Source organism: Panulirus ornatus, chromosome 24 (assembly GCF_036320965.1).
Source record: "Panulirus ornatus isolate Po-2019 chromosome 24, ASM3632096v1, whole genome shotgun sequence".
Classification (NCBI taxonomy): Eukaryota; Metazoa; Arthropoda; class Malacostraca; order Decapoda; family Palinuridae; genus Panulirus; species Panulirus ornatus.
Window position 1 is genome coordinate 5,134,906 of NC_092247.1, and position 14,407 is coordinate 5,149,312.

The following is a 14,407-nucleotide window of genomic DNA, read 5'->3' on the forward strand; positions in this document are numbered from 1 at the left end:
CTTTCAACTGGGCATGTTCACCTGCTATTCTTTTGATATGCCAGTAGCGGCACGTTGGTAGTAGTAGTTTCTTTAAAGTGGATGCTCTTTCGATGCATTCTGACAGTAAATGATTAACAAAGTGGATTAAAAACAGGGACTGTTTTGTGCTTTGATCATGTCAGTTTGGTGTGGAGATAACAATGCCGTCTCTTTCCCCCCCTCTGAAAATCTCTGATATTTGCTTGTTTCGGCATAAAGCCCATCTCCTGCCAGGGTTAGAGTTTGGAGGCCGTAAATCTAGTCAACACGTAGGATGAAAGTGATTGGGGTGAGGATTACATCCTGTAAACTTTTGAACCAATTTGGTGATGAGTTACCATTTCAATTAAAGGGGCAAAGATAGAACAATCAGAGGCTATGATATGAAATTGAGCATGAAACTAGTGATGTGGTCTAAGTGTAGAGGATGAGTATAACAAGGTTGATACTGAAATGGCAGATGTTGACCATACAAAATTTCAGTTACGAAATAGAGAAAATTCAAGAGACTGGGTCGAACTAGTGGAAATCCCTCCTCTTACAGCACAAAATGTTAAAGATACACACACAAGCAGCGCGAGTGTTGTAGAGCTTTTTCTCGTTAGCTGATTTGATATACTGGCTTTGTGCCTATCAACAATAGGGCCATTAAGGCCGTTAATGTATAGTTATAACCATCGCCAGAAAATCTTGAACATCCTCTTCAGCTGTTAATGGTATATTTGCAAACCACACACACTTTCACTGTGTATTCAACATGTGTTTCAGTAATTATCCGACCATACAAATAAATGTTGACCATGCCATTCTTGCACACTATATGAAAGTATTAAGGAATAGTTATCTTGGTCAAGGTTAGTACTGATTACTAATTTGATAGGTTCAATCTCGTCATATCATTTGGTTAACCCTAATGACCGAGTTCAACAATGGGTTATCAGTTGACCTTGGACCGCGGCGAAGCAATTGTTGCATTTTTTTTCCTAGCTTGCTATCCGTTTAGATTTATTGTTATTCGCTTTATGTTTATACACACATCAACATGGATTTTCTGTATCGATATTTTCTTTGTGTTTATTGAGCCTAACAGTGATGAGGGCCTCTTAGTTGACCACGTCTTGAAGGCGGCTACATCTGTAGTATCCCCAAGTGTTTTTTATCTGATAAAGTGAAAAGTATATTCTGACAACGTGGGTCGTCTCCAAGTACTCATTTTTCATGTACCCTTCTCTAACCACTCCACTTAAATGGTCTCTGGCGTCTGGGGGGGGGGGGGGGCTGCTAGGTAGTCATGATTAAGTTCATAGTTGTTGGTCGTACGACTACCGGTGTGCTGGGGAACCGTACAAATATACGCCAAATTTATGACACGAATTACGGGTGATAGTTAAACGTGAGGAAGGTAAATATCACTTACGCAATGTGCCAGATAGGAGGCCTCGTATTATTACGTATGAGCAGATTAAACATGAATATGGATAGCAGTTTGTTTCAGACATTCTTCAAAATGTATTATATTGAAATATTATATTAGATTTGATTTAGATACATAAGATGAATTGGAAGAAAACGAAGATTTATTTCAACGAGGATGTAGGCAAATTTGGTAAGAAAATGTTATTCCATTTAAGTACATTACTTATATTTTAACCTGTTTATGACAAACTAGACAAATCTAGCCCGAATTAATGTTATATTTCAACACATTAGGTAGGAGTTGGTAGACAACGAAGACACATCAGGTTGGAGCGTCTGAAAAAAAATTGCTGTTCAAAAGGGCACTAGGTTGGAGCGTCTGAAAAATTGCTTTGCAAGAGGCCATTAAGTTAGAGCGTCTGAGAAGAAAATGTGCAAGAGGCCAGTAGGTTAGAGCGTCTGAAAACGTTGTGCTAGAGTTTCCCTCGCCATAATGGCTAAAAAGCAGCACTTGTGTTCAGCAGTTATGGAAACTCTTTTGCCCTTGCCACCTCCTTAAGGCAGTTACCTTTAAAAGGAACAGGCGTCAGATATACATATAGATAGACTTGAGATGCCAAGAATTTGTTGAGTTATTGGTGGTTGTGTACCAAAACGATATATCCTAGAGCCTGCTGTGAAAACTCGATTTCGCTTATGCAAACACTTTTATCTGCTGTATCATAACTACCATAACCGATCAGGTGAACTTAGGGATGATATTGTGACCTGACAATAATTTAACCTTTGCGCATACCTTATCATCATAAGAACAAGTAGCATCTATTGATATTCCGTCTCAATAGCCAATAGCTGATTAGCACAAGGAATGCTTCAACCAATGATATCTTTAATCTGAGTAAACGAAGGTGTTGGATAAGTGGTGAACATTTGGCATTCGTGCCCGAGTCCCGCTGAGGTGAACCGCGTCGCTCCTATAGTCAAACTGATCTTGACGGCTGAGAAGTTTCGCTTGTTTCAGGTTCGTACGTCAGTTCCGTATTAGGATTTTAAAGTTGTGAATGTTCTCATCTTCTTTATTATTTTGTAGTTTGTTGATAACGGGTTGTCTGTATTTAATTGTCCTTCTCACATCACTGTTTATAGGGTAGGTAGACTATACCAGCTGCCACTTTAGGGAGAGGATGTTTGCATTTCCTTGTTGTGGGGCTCTTATGCTTTTATATGATACGATACGGTCAAGTGCTTGTTATATTCAGCATAGTAGATTGGTCAGGTTGGTTTCATCAAACGCTTAATAGTCCAACTATGCTAAACTCTGGGAAAACCTCTGGTAGCTACAGAGGCTGGTTGTACAGTTGTTTTTTTAAACAACCCAGATGGGTCATAATGAAGAGCATTTAGTCCCTATTAAGTTATGACCCACGAGATGTTTTGCTATTTTTTTTATTTTTACAATGAAGGCTCCAGTCACGAACTAAAGTCCACATCAAGGCCACGCCTTCATTGAAATATAGAGAGGATTATGAAACGGAAAAAGAAAAGACAAGGGAAAGTATTTTACGAATTTTGGAGGAAGTAAAAAAATCTGTCTATTGAAATGTGCCAGATCATAGTTATTGGGAAAGACATATGAAGGTAGAGAGTTCCAAAGCTTCGAGGTGTAGGGAAAGAAGCAGGTACCCAAACGGCCGACCTTTGAGTTGTCGATGGCCACACAATAATCATGTGACGTAGCAGCTTGCCGAGTATTGCGTGTTCTAGCTCGTGGTGCAGGCACACAATCAGCCAGCTCTCGGGAGCGAAAACCAAAGTAATACTTATAGAAGAGGGAAAGTGAACCAACATTGCGGCGTAGGGCAAGGAGGTCAATTTTGGAAGTAAGCGCGGGACAGTTTATAAGGCGGACTGTGAGAGCAGCACACCATACAAAACAAATCATTCCCTTGTATAAACGGTGCAACTGTTAAGGAGAGAAAATTCGACATCTAAACAGGACACCCATTTTCTTAGAGGCAGACTTAGCTATTCCCTCAATATAGGGGCTTCCAAGAAAGAGTGGGCGTTACAGTAATACCATGTTCGTTGACTCGAGGTAGAATTACAGAACCGTTAAAGGAGAGACGAGAGTTGTGAGTTTTCGACAGAGAAATGGGTAGAAACTGGGTCTTGGAGGCATTACACTTAATATTTTGTGTACCCCACTGAGATATCCTGTTCAAGTCTGAGTTTATTTAGGAAGCTGTGTCGAGACGAGATACAGATCGGGTGAGAGAAAAGGGGACAGAACTGAAGGATGTGGATGAATGCAGTGTTAGAGTGGTCAGCGTATGAATGCATTGGATTATTTGTGGAGAGGAAATCTTTGAAAATATAGAAAAGGTGTACGGGACAGGACAGAACCTTGAGGGACGCCGCTCTTGATGGTGAAAAGGGGTGTGGGAGGTGGGCTGATCCATCAACAACCACAGAGGTAAATCGGCCGGAGAGGAAGCTAAATATGAACGAGCAAAGTGAGGGAGGGAAGGCAGAAGAGGAGAGCTTAGAGATGAGACCCCGATGCCACGCCCTGTCAAAAGTCGTAGGTATGTCAAGGGCAACTACACATGGCCCGAAAATCTTTCAGGGATGATGACCAAACATTAGTATGATAACGAAAGAAAATCACCCGTGGATCTCGCCTTACGGAAGCCATACTGGTGATCAGAGAGAAGACTGATAATCGAGGTTTCTCCTTGTGATGTTAGTCCTTAAACAAAGATATGTAAACAATTATTCACCCTCAAAACGCCAAAAGTATTCTAGGTACAAGCTATTGATATTCATTTTCACTTGCCAGAATATATATGTCCAAGCAGAAATATCAGTGATCACGTAGCAAAAGGCCTTCTGACTCAACTCGTGATATGGTTTAAAGATATAGGTGTCAGTTTTGACTCAGGGTACCTACTGTGCCACATGTAGTATCAATCGTCAAATGCCTCTGTTTGATTGAAATTTTCAACCAGAAAGCTGCATAAGTATAGATATCCCAGCAAACAGTACACCACATCGTTCCATTTCGTTCTATCCCTACACGCCTTGTACCCTCCTGCATGTTCAGGCCCCGATTGCTCAAAATCTTTTTCACTCCATCCTCCCATCTCTAATTTGTTCTCCCTGAATGTTGGATAGATATGGACATATATTTCGAAGTAATGCCAAAATTCTAAAGACGCTTAATTTTGAATGTTACCCCGCCGCTAATGAAAAAAGAAATACAGATATGAAAAATATGAGTGATGGAATTACCACAACTCACATGTACGTAAAGTGCTTCACTATTATAGATCACACAGATCAGTCCCTGAAATACGCAGGAATACAAACGCCTTCATACAGCAGGAGGCTATTGAGTGCGTTCGAGGCAAATCATTCCACATGTTCACAATCCTATTGAAAAGGACATCGCTTTAAGTCGAGGTACATAAAACGTTTGCCTACTTGCTATCCATTACCAGGAGTGAAATCAGTTGAATCAAATCTTAAATAGCTTGTTAGATCACGACTAGCAAAGCTCTGGTAGTTTTGAAAACATGCAGTAGATCACACAGCTTAACTTTCCCTTTTCTTTGCTAGATAGATTCAGGTCGTTCATTTAGCTCTCATAGGATTTGCTTCTCAGCTCAGGGATCATGGTAATTCAATGTAGCACATTTCAAACTTTCAATGGGAGCGGTATGAGTGCAATCAGATAAGAATGTATTCGCTGGAGGATAATGATTTCACTTCAAGACCGAAGTCATCAGAAATCAAAGTCAGTTTATAACTAAGCAGATCACTGTCTAGCTAACGAAGGAACTAGGAGATTGGGGAAGGGGGTGTGGGTCGGTGCGGGGGAATCTTGAGTGTGAACGAGATCTGAGGAACAAGGCGCCCAGTTTGACCACTATAATGGTAGCGGTAACCTTACAAGCAGAGTGATTAACAAGTAAAGGTCAATTAGGGTCAGTTGGATCAGACAGTGTAAGTAGTGGGTTAGCACAGCTGCAGGTCAACTCTCGGGTAACTTTCAGGAGCAAGACTGTGGTAGGGTCCAGTGCGGGGAGGGTCAGATGAAGGCGGTGAACCCAAAACAGATAGAGTACCGTCTCTCTTCCACTGCTGCACACGCAGACATTAACAGTACCAATGCAAGCACCTTTTACCGACAGTAAAAGAAAAAAAAAAGCAAGTTCAGTCCAGATATCAACTCCAAAGAAAATCAGTTTGATATACACAAATGCCTGGATCATCATTTCGAAACGCGATGGACTAATATCCAATGCAGGTACTGAAAAGCTGAACATTATTGCAATTAAGTGCTATTAAGATAAGCAAATAGGATAAGCAGACACACACACACGACTCTCTTTTATTGATATTGCTTATAAAAGGGGAGAAAAAATACATACAAGATTACCCCCGCTGCTTGGAGCCTTGGGTACACAGTATCCATTCTTCGTGTACACAATGATATGCTGGAGCTTACCCACTCCTTAAATGTTGCCCTTATTTCCAGTGCGGATTTCAGGCATGGTTGAGGTGACCTCAGCTTGTTGCCATGCTAACTCATCTGTTTGGACGATACCGTCCTTTGGGTGACACTTAATATTTTTACAGAGGGAAGGTACTGTGTCATGGACATGTAGATATGCTCATGATGTGTTTGATATTATGGATTCAACTGACTTGCAACATGCTTTTAACACAGTACATGTAAAGCCTGAGGTAAAACATCAAACTTACAAGAATGGGATGTGACTGCAACACGTATCAGAATTTGGCGTTGTTAATGCTTTACAGACGTGAAGTGACTGAAGGAGACCATGCAGGGTGGTGCTCTTCTGTCACTGACTGAGGATCGTTATAATGTGTTTAGAGATGTGAAGTTGGTTCAGAGGACTATGCTGGCTGTACTTGTCATTGCCTACGTAACGTCATGATGTGTCAACAGGTGTGAAATGACTGAGATGGCCTTGCAGACAGCTCGGCACCTGCTGGTGAGATTAGGTCACCGCTCGTGGCTCAATGCAAGACTGGCCCAAGCCCGAAGCCTCGCGGCCATACCAGCCCCACCTCTGCCTTCCTGTCTCAACATGTAAGTATTTTATGTAAATGTTACCAAAATACATGTTTCTGCTCTCAAAGTATTATTATGTACATTACATTCAGAGCAACAGTTAGTTGCACAGTGTGAATTTAAGGCAATATTGTGCCACAAGTGTTCCTAGACAAAGATTAGTGGGAACTGGATCATTACGAAGTCTTTGGCTTTGTGTACAATACGCAATTTTTGGAATATTTCATGCAATGTCAATTTGCCTCTTGTATTTTGGCTGTTCTTTTGATCAGTTGCTCTAGGAACCTATACACTTCAGTGCATCTTACTGACGATGTCATTATGAGAGTTAGACAAATGTGGGACGATAAATCGGATTTCTTGATAAAATATTCCGGAATTCTGAAGATTCTAGAATTTTTGTCCATATCTTTTTTTGATGTACCTGTTCAAGGTACGTGGGAAGAAGATTAAGGCAAGAAAATCGAAAATGGGTTGAGGAAATGTTAAACTTGCTAACTAGTGTCTTTATAAGTACCTCAGTGGAAAATCCTGTTGAGAGATGAATATACAGTACTGAGATGGGATTTACATTAAATGAAGCAAGAGAAGATGGAATATATTTGAAAGAAGTGTAATGAAACGTTTATGTATTGTGTTTTCTTAAAAATAAAGGGCGGTTATTGAGGAAAAGGAAGTGGGGAAAGAGTTACTAAATCCTGAAGAATAATGATGGTAATGGAAGGAGAGCTGGTCTGAACAATTACAGAATACATCTGCAGGTCTTATTTGTTGTCATTTACACCCTTCCGTGGCGCTTATAGTTACCTTCTTCCTCTCGCAGGCACGCACGAACATTATCATCAGCCAAGGATATTGGTCAACGTGAGAATATGGAGATGAGCCAACCACACCCCAAGTTGCCCACCATCACTGTGGCCAGCGTTAGTCCCAACCCCTCCACTGCCATGCTCCATGTAAGTGCGTACTCTTCCTTCGTCGTGAAAATGAATATCAAAATCCGTCATTGATATACTATGTAGAACTTTCATATATGATGTCTTGTTCCCAGTATTTAAGATCACTGGAGAAGGAAATACAGTTACCACTTAGGGATGTTGTTTTAAGTTTAAATCTCATACAGCTCAAGAAGGTGCCGGCCCTAAGCTCTGTGGCGGTGGTGAGGTGACTTTTTCACTTATAAGTATTGAAGTTAATACACTAAAAATTCTAGAGTTCGTCTGCTGCACCACATGGCTACTGTGTGCTGTTGGTAACTCAAGGGTGGGCAATTTTGATAACTGTTTCCATACACCTGGAAATTTAGAACTCTTTCCCTTCTCATTTTAGATGAAATTGAAATGTTTACTGACATATTTACATCAAAAGGACGGGGTAGTATACTACTCCCTTCCTCATCATCATCCCCTAGTGTGATTTACAATTTTTTTTTTTTATTGATCATACCTTTTGTGCAGGATATGGCCCTCGCTTTATAGCCCCTGAACTCATATGATACAAGGATATCACAACCTCAGTGCAAAGTTTTTGTACTGTGCAAGTTTTTTTTTTATCACACCATTATTAATCATCCAACAGATTTGCTCTTTTGAATTACTAATTTCCGTGTTTCCGTATGGTTATTTTTTTCTCAACCTAATTCGTAATGTTCTAATGTACAATGTCCATCCCCCATTTGGCAAAGTTGACACGGTCGACCACTCTCTCCACTTAACTGCCAATAATATTTGTCCCCAGTCTTGGTCTCATTAACACATTATCCACAGATGTAAGATTTGCCATCACCTGTTGGCGATACCGCGGGTTCGGTTCTTGGGAGCGCAGAAGAAGAAAAAAATTAGATTGATTTGCAGGGGGACATTCCATGTACTGAAATGAAAAAGGTCAATGTATACAGTAAGATGCTAAGACTAACTTGTGAGAGACATCTGACTACAAATGGGCTTAGGAGGAAGAGGTGAGTTGTGCTTTTGTAGATGGGAGTGCTTCATATGTGCTTCGAGGCTCTTCGGAAGAGGGGGTTGTGTCTAGGGAACACAACTGCCTCAGACTTTCCTCTACAGGGAAACTGATGAATGGGGAGTGTACCCTGTGTGTGCAACTATTGCTGGTTTCCCTAGGAAGCAGGAGGGAGGTTGGGATGTGTCTTGTAACTGTTGGATACCTCCTTAGGTAGCATAATGGGGACATGTTTCTTACATATATTATTATTGCAGGTGTACTGGGGAGAAGGTGGGATGGATGAGTTCCCATATGTGTGGCTGCGAGACAACTGCCAGTGTTCCAAGTGCTTCCATCCAACGGCCTTTTCCCGCTTAATGTTGGTAGATACACTCCAGCTGTCTGTTAGCCCTACTACCCTGCAGGTACGCCAGCTTCCACCACATGTTAGCTTCCCTTCAGGTATGTCACCTTCCCTTTTTTGTTATCCTATCCTTGCTTATGCTGTGTCACCTTCCCCTCCATGTTGCCTGGTCTCTAGTTATATCACCCTCTTAGTAGTTTGACTTCCTTATAGGTATGTCACCTTTCCCTCCATGTTAGTCAGGTTTCCCCATCAAGTATGACACTTTCACCCTCTCTTTAATCCTGGCCTCTTTTCAGGTATGTTGATTTCCTCTCTTAAGCTTCCATTCCTTCAAGGATGCCACTTTTCCTCCGGTAATATTGACGTTTTACCCATACGTCTCCCTCCTCTGTTAGTCTGGCTTCTTTTCAGGTACTATGTCATCTTCTCTCTCTTTTGCAAACTACAAGGCTTTAAAGGAGAACCATATGGATTTATTTCTTAGAGCTAATGATGTCACAAAGTCCAGTGCACTGTTGGAGTCTGAATGTTATTATTATCAAGCAGTTTGATGAAAATCCCTCCAGTGCTATTTATGTCTCAAGTTTCTGCAGAAATGAAATATCAGAAAAACATGAAAATGTAAGTGATGGAAGATTCTTTAAACTTTAGAAAACAGCCATAAGCTGTGAAAGAGGTTTATAGGATCATTGCTGACGAGAACCTGAACTGAATGACTCAACAAGATCATGAACCCAAAAGTTAGAGCATTTGCACCTGTGATTTTTTTATTTGTTGATAATTACCCCAAGACCTGTTTCTAAGAAATACCCCTGGTGTCAACGAAGATATCTTTCTAGAGGCTCCTGCAGCCCGATCCTGAATTCCTTCCATAAACTGAGAAATTTGGACTCCTTTGGAGTGTTAAGTTCCTTGATGAAACTACTCCTTGTGATATGACCTCACCAAAAGTGAATTTTCATTTGTGGTGTAACATCATGCAGGTAGAGTCTGGTTGCACCTGCTGGATGTGATGAACTGGGTGAAGTGTGGTGGTAAACTGTGTTTGTGTGAGGTGATTGCATGACAGTTAGTAAGTGTTTAGGGTCTTAAGAATGAATATTTTATCATGGGCATGAGGAGGCACATGTTGAATTAGTGTTCGTTAAGTTGGAGAAGTGGATGTTGTCCAGAGAGCACCGACAAGAAAATGTAACACAGACATGCTTGGGAAGTGTAGTTTCTGATGGATGTATGTATGGTGGAGTGGAGTTTTAGACTGGGTTGGGAGGGCATTTCAGTGGTTGTGTGGATTATTAGAGTATATATACGTTTTGTCAGTGTCATGTTTGGCGAGAAAGGTGGGATCTTATGTGTAGGTTGTTCATGTGTGAAGCAGGGGTACATTTGTAGTGGCTGAATGAGAAGGGTTTAGTGTTCTTTCAAAGAATCAGAGCTAGGCATATTAAAATGAGATTATATGGGTAGTGCTTTTGTGCAGATTGTAAATGTTTGTTGTTGCCAGGCAGTTGATGATTGTGTTAAGGGCTCTATTTGTGTGATTTTCAACTTTGTTGTACTGTATTTGCCATTAATGTAGTAGATGACCTGACATAGTTAAGTAGGAGTGTGGATGAATTAATAGTAGAGGTTACTAAGGGATTCTTTTTTCCCATCCAAAATTGGGTTGGAAAGATAATGGCTTTCTGGAATAACCTGTGTTAGAGCTTGAGAATTTTGTGGATGAGGGATTTGTGAATACCTCTGCCTTATTTGCCATATGTGTATGAGTGGGTGATTCAGTTTCTTCTTTTTTGAAATGTAAACAAAGTTTGCTATTGTCCAGTTCACTACCATATATTATCTTTAAGGTGAATGTAATTCTTTTTTAACTATACACTTATGAAATTCTGCTTAGGTGACTGATGGTGGTGATGTTGAGATTCAGTGGTCAGATGGTCACCAGAGCACCTATCCTGCTTGTTGGCTCCAGGAGAGGTCCTTTAAACCTACCCAGCAGCTACAACATGAACAAGTATTCAGGTTTGTTAGGGCATTTACTGGCAAATTAGTTTAATGGAATCAGTAGGTGTGTGGCAAAACCAACAGATACCATATGTTACAAACATGTACTTTAAGTTTTGTTGAAATTCTTGTAGGTGTAAAAGTGTATTTATAAAGACATAAATGAGAGAGATTTACAGATGTGTAGAGACTCTTGCATACCCACTTAGAGGTAGGTATGGATATTTGCAGGTATTTGAAGTCTCTGGTTATGCAGGGTCATGTACTAAAGCCACATGAGTAGATATGCAGGTAGTTACATATTTGTACTGTATAGGGAGGTAGTTTTACACCAGTGGGTTCCCATCTCTTGAGTACCCCCTACAATCACACAACCTCTTGAATATATATGCTTTCTGCATTAACCATGTGGCCTTTTTTTTTGTCTGTTTTCCTGATGCTACCTCGCTGAGGCAGGGAGTAGCATAGTTGTTTCCTGTGCGATACGATAGTGCTGGGAATGGAAGAAGGCAAGCAAGTATGGATATGTACATGTGTATATATGCGTATGTCAGTGTATTCATATATATGTATATGTTGATATGTGTATGTATGTATATGTGCATGTATGGGCGTTCTATGTGCATATATGTTTATATGAGTATATATGCTGTCAATGGATTGAACCAGGTCATGTGAAGCGTCTGGGGTAAACCATGGAAAGTTCTGTTGGGCCTGTGGTTTCGGTGCATTATACATGACAGCTAGAGACTGAGTGTGAACGAATGTGGCCTTCATTGTCTTTACCTAGCGCTACTTCGCGCACATGCAGGGGAGAGAGTTGTCATTTCATATGTGGCGGGGTGGCGACGGGAATGAATAAGGGCAGACAGTATGAATTATGTACATGTGTTTATATGTATATGTCTGTGTGTGTATATATATGTATACATTTAGATGTATAGGTATGTATATGTGTTGTGTGTGTGGACGTGTATGTATATACATGTGTATGTGGGTGGGTTGGGCCATTCTTTCGTTTGTTTCCATGCGCTACCTCGCTAACACAGGACACAGCAACAAAGTATAATGAAATAAAAAAAGAGTGAGTATATATATTTTTTGTTATTATACTTTGTATAATATATATATATATATATATATATATATATATATATATATATATATATATATATCCCTGGGGATAGGGGAGAAATAATACTTCCCACGTATTCCCTGTGTGTTGTAGAAGGCAACTAAAAGGGGAGGGAGCGGGGGGCTGGAAATTCTCCCCTCTTGTTTTTTTTTTAATTTTCCAAAAGAAGGAACAGAGAAGGGGGCCAGGTGAGGATATTCCCTCAGAGGCCCAGTCCTCTGTTCTTAATGCTACCTTGCTAATGCGGGAAATGGCGAATAGTTTGAAAGATATATATATATATATATATATATATATATATATATATATATATATATATATATATATATATATTTCTTTTTTTTATTTTGCTTTGTTGCTGTCTCCCGCGTTAGCGAGGTAGCGCAAGGAAACAGACGAAAGAATGGCCCAACCCACCCACATACACATGTATATACATACACGTCCACACACGTCCTCAATATAGGATTGAGGAAGAAAGATTAGAGTATAGGATAATCTATGGGAAGGTAGAATGCTATATATGAGCATGTTCTGGTGGTTTAATGAGAGCTATCCTTTTCTAAATCATTAGGAATGTTGATTCACACTAAATGGGTTATTTCACTAATTCTACTTTTAGTGAAGGACCACTAGGCAAGGACTAGACATACCTTTCAGAGTGTTGAGTGAAATAGAGTTTTCAGGGATATTTTGTGGAGATCGAGTGTTAGATGGCAGTAGCTGATCTTATTCTTATAGCAAGAAACTTTTTACTTTCAAATTTGAACATGTTTAAGCTGCTAAGAATATTATAGTGTGAAATATTGTTAGAATTGCTGTGTAGCTTTTAAGTGAGCTAGGTTTCGAAATGCAAATTAGTTTCATTAGGAATCTCAAGACTGTAAGCAGCATTCTGAAATACACTGTTTTGTTCTAGTATTCTTTCTTGTTTTCAGACTAAAGCGATCTTTCTGGGGCTCTGAGCTAGCAGAGAACTTACCACGAGCATCATTTACAGAGCTGATGGAGGAAGACATGGCATTACTCAAGTTTCTCCAGCAGCTGGAGATCTTAGGCTTTACAGTGGTAACAGAGGCCCCTAGGAAGATAGGACAACTAGAATCTCTCTCCAAGCGTGTGGGCTACTTAGATAGAACTCACTATGGGTATGGTATTAAATCCTGCCTCTGATTGTAATGCAGCCTCAATACTCCAGGACTAAAAGAGGTCCTGGAGTTACATATAGTAATCATGATGATATTATTGGTTAAAGGAAATCTGTTCCTGGGTACTGCAAACGCAATTGTACCTACATAGTATTACCTAATTTAATGTATATATTGAGTGGGAGATGTATAAAAGAAAGAGACAGGAGGTCAAGAGAAAGGTGCAAGAGGTGAAAAAAAGGGCAAATGAGAGTTGGGGTGAGAGAGTATCATTAAATTTTAGGGAGAATAAAAAGATGTTCTGGAAGGAGGTAAATAAAGTGTGTAAGACAAGGGAGCAAATGGGAACTTCAGTGAAGGGCGCAAATGGGGAGGTGATAACAAGTAGTGGTGATGTGAGAAGGAGATGGAGTGAGTATTTTGAAGGTTTGTTGAATGTGTTTGATGATAGAGTGGCAGATATAGGGTGTTTTGGTCGAGGTGGTGTGCAAAGTGAGAGGGTTAGGGAAAATGATTTGGTAAACAGAGAAGAGGTAGTAAAAGCTTTGCGGAAGATGAAAGCCGGCAAGGCAGCAGGTTTGGATGGTATTGCAGTGGAATTTATTAAAAAAGGGGGTGACTGTATTGTTGACTGGTTGGTAAGGTTATTTAATGTATTTATGACTCATGGTGAGGTGCCTGAGGATTGGCGGAATGCGTGCATAGTGCCATTGTACAAAGGCAAAGGGGATAAGAGTGAGTGCTCAAATTACAGAGGTATAAGTTTGTTGAGTATTCCTGGTAAATTATATGGGAGGATATTGATTGAGAGGGTGAAGGCATGTACAGAGCATCAGATTGGGGAAGAGCAGTGTGGTTTCAGAAGTGGTAGAGGATGTGTGGATCAGGTGTTTGCTTTGAAGAATGTATGTGAGAAATACTTAGAAAAGCAAATGGATTTGTATGTAGCATTTATGGATCTGGAGAAGGCATATGATAGAGTTGATAGAGATGCTCTGTGGAAGGTATTAAGAATATATGGTGTGGGAGGCAAGTTGTTAGAAGCAGTGAAAAGTTTTTATCGAGGATGTAAGGCATGTGTACGTGTAGGAAGAGAGGAAAGTGATTGGTTCTCAGTGAATGTAGGTTTGCGGCAGGGGTGTGTGATGTCTCCATGGTTGTTTAATTTGTTTATGGATGGGGTTGTTAGGGAGGTGAATGCAAGAGTTTTGGAAAGAGGGGCAAGTATGAAGTCTGTTAGGGATGAGAGAGCTTGGGAAGTGAGCCAGTTGTTG

The 14,407-nt window shown here is 40.3% G+C and overlaps 1 protein-coding gene across 2 annotated transcripts in view; it reads left to right on the plus strand.

The window, feature by feature from the left end:
• Positions 1-2,311: 2,311 nt before the first annotated feature.
• LOC139757025 (gamma-butyrobetaine dioxygenase-like) overlaps positions 2,312-14,407 on the plus strand; it is a 31,592-nt gene continuing 19,496 nt past the window's right edge. For both annotated transcript variants that reach the window (XM_071677000.1, XM_071677001.1), the window contains exons 1-6: positions 2,312-2,458; positions 6,413-6,556; positions 7,362-7,494; positions 8,755-8,904; positions 10,744-10,868; positions 12,924-13,133. In XM_071677000.1, coding sequence (XP_071533101.1) covers positions 6,420-6,556; positions 7,362-7,494; positions 8,755-8,904; positions 10,744-10,868; positions 12,924-13,133 — 755 coding nt within the window. In that variant the 5' untranslated portion in view covers positions 2,312-2,458; positions 6,413-6,419. The remainder of the gene's footprint in view (positions 2,459-6,412; positions 6,557-7,361; positions 7,495-8,754; positions 8,905-10,743; positions 10,869-12,923; positions 13,134-14,407) is intronic.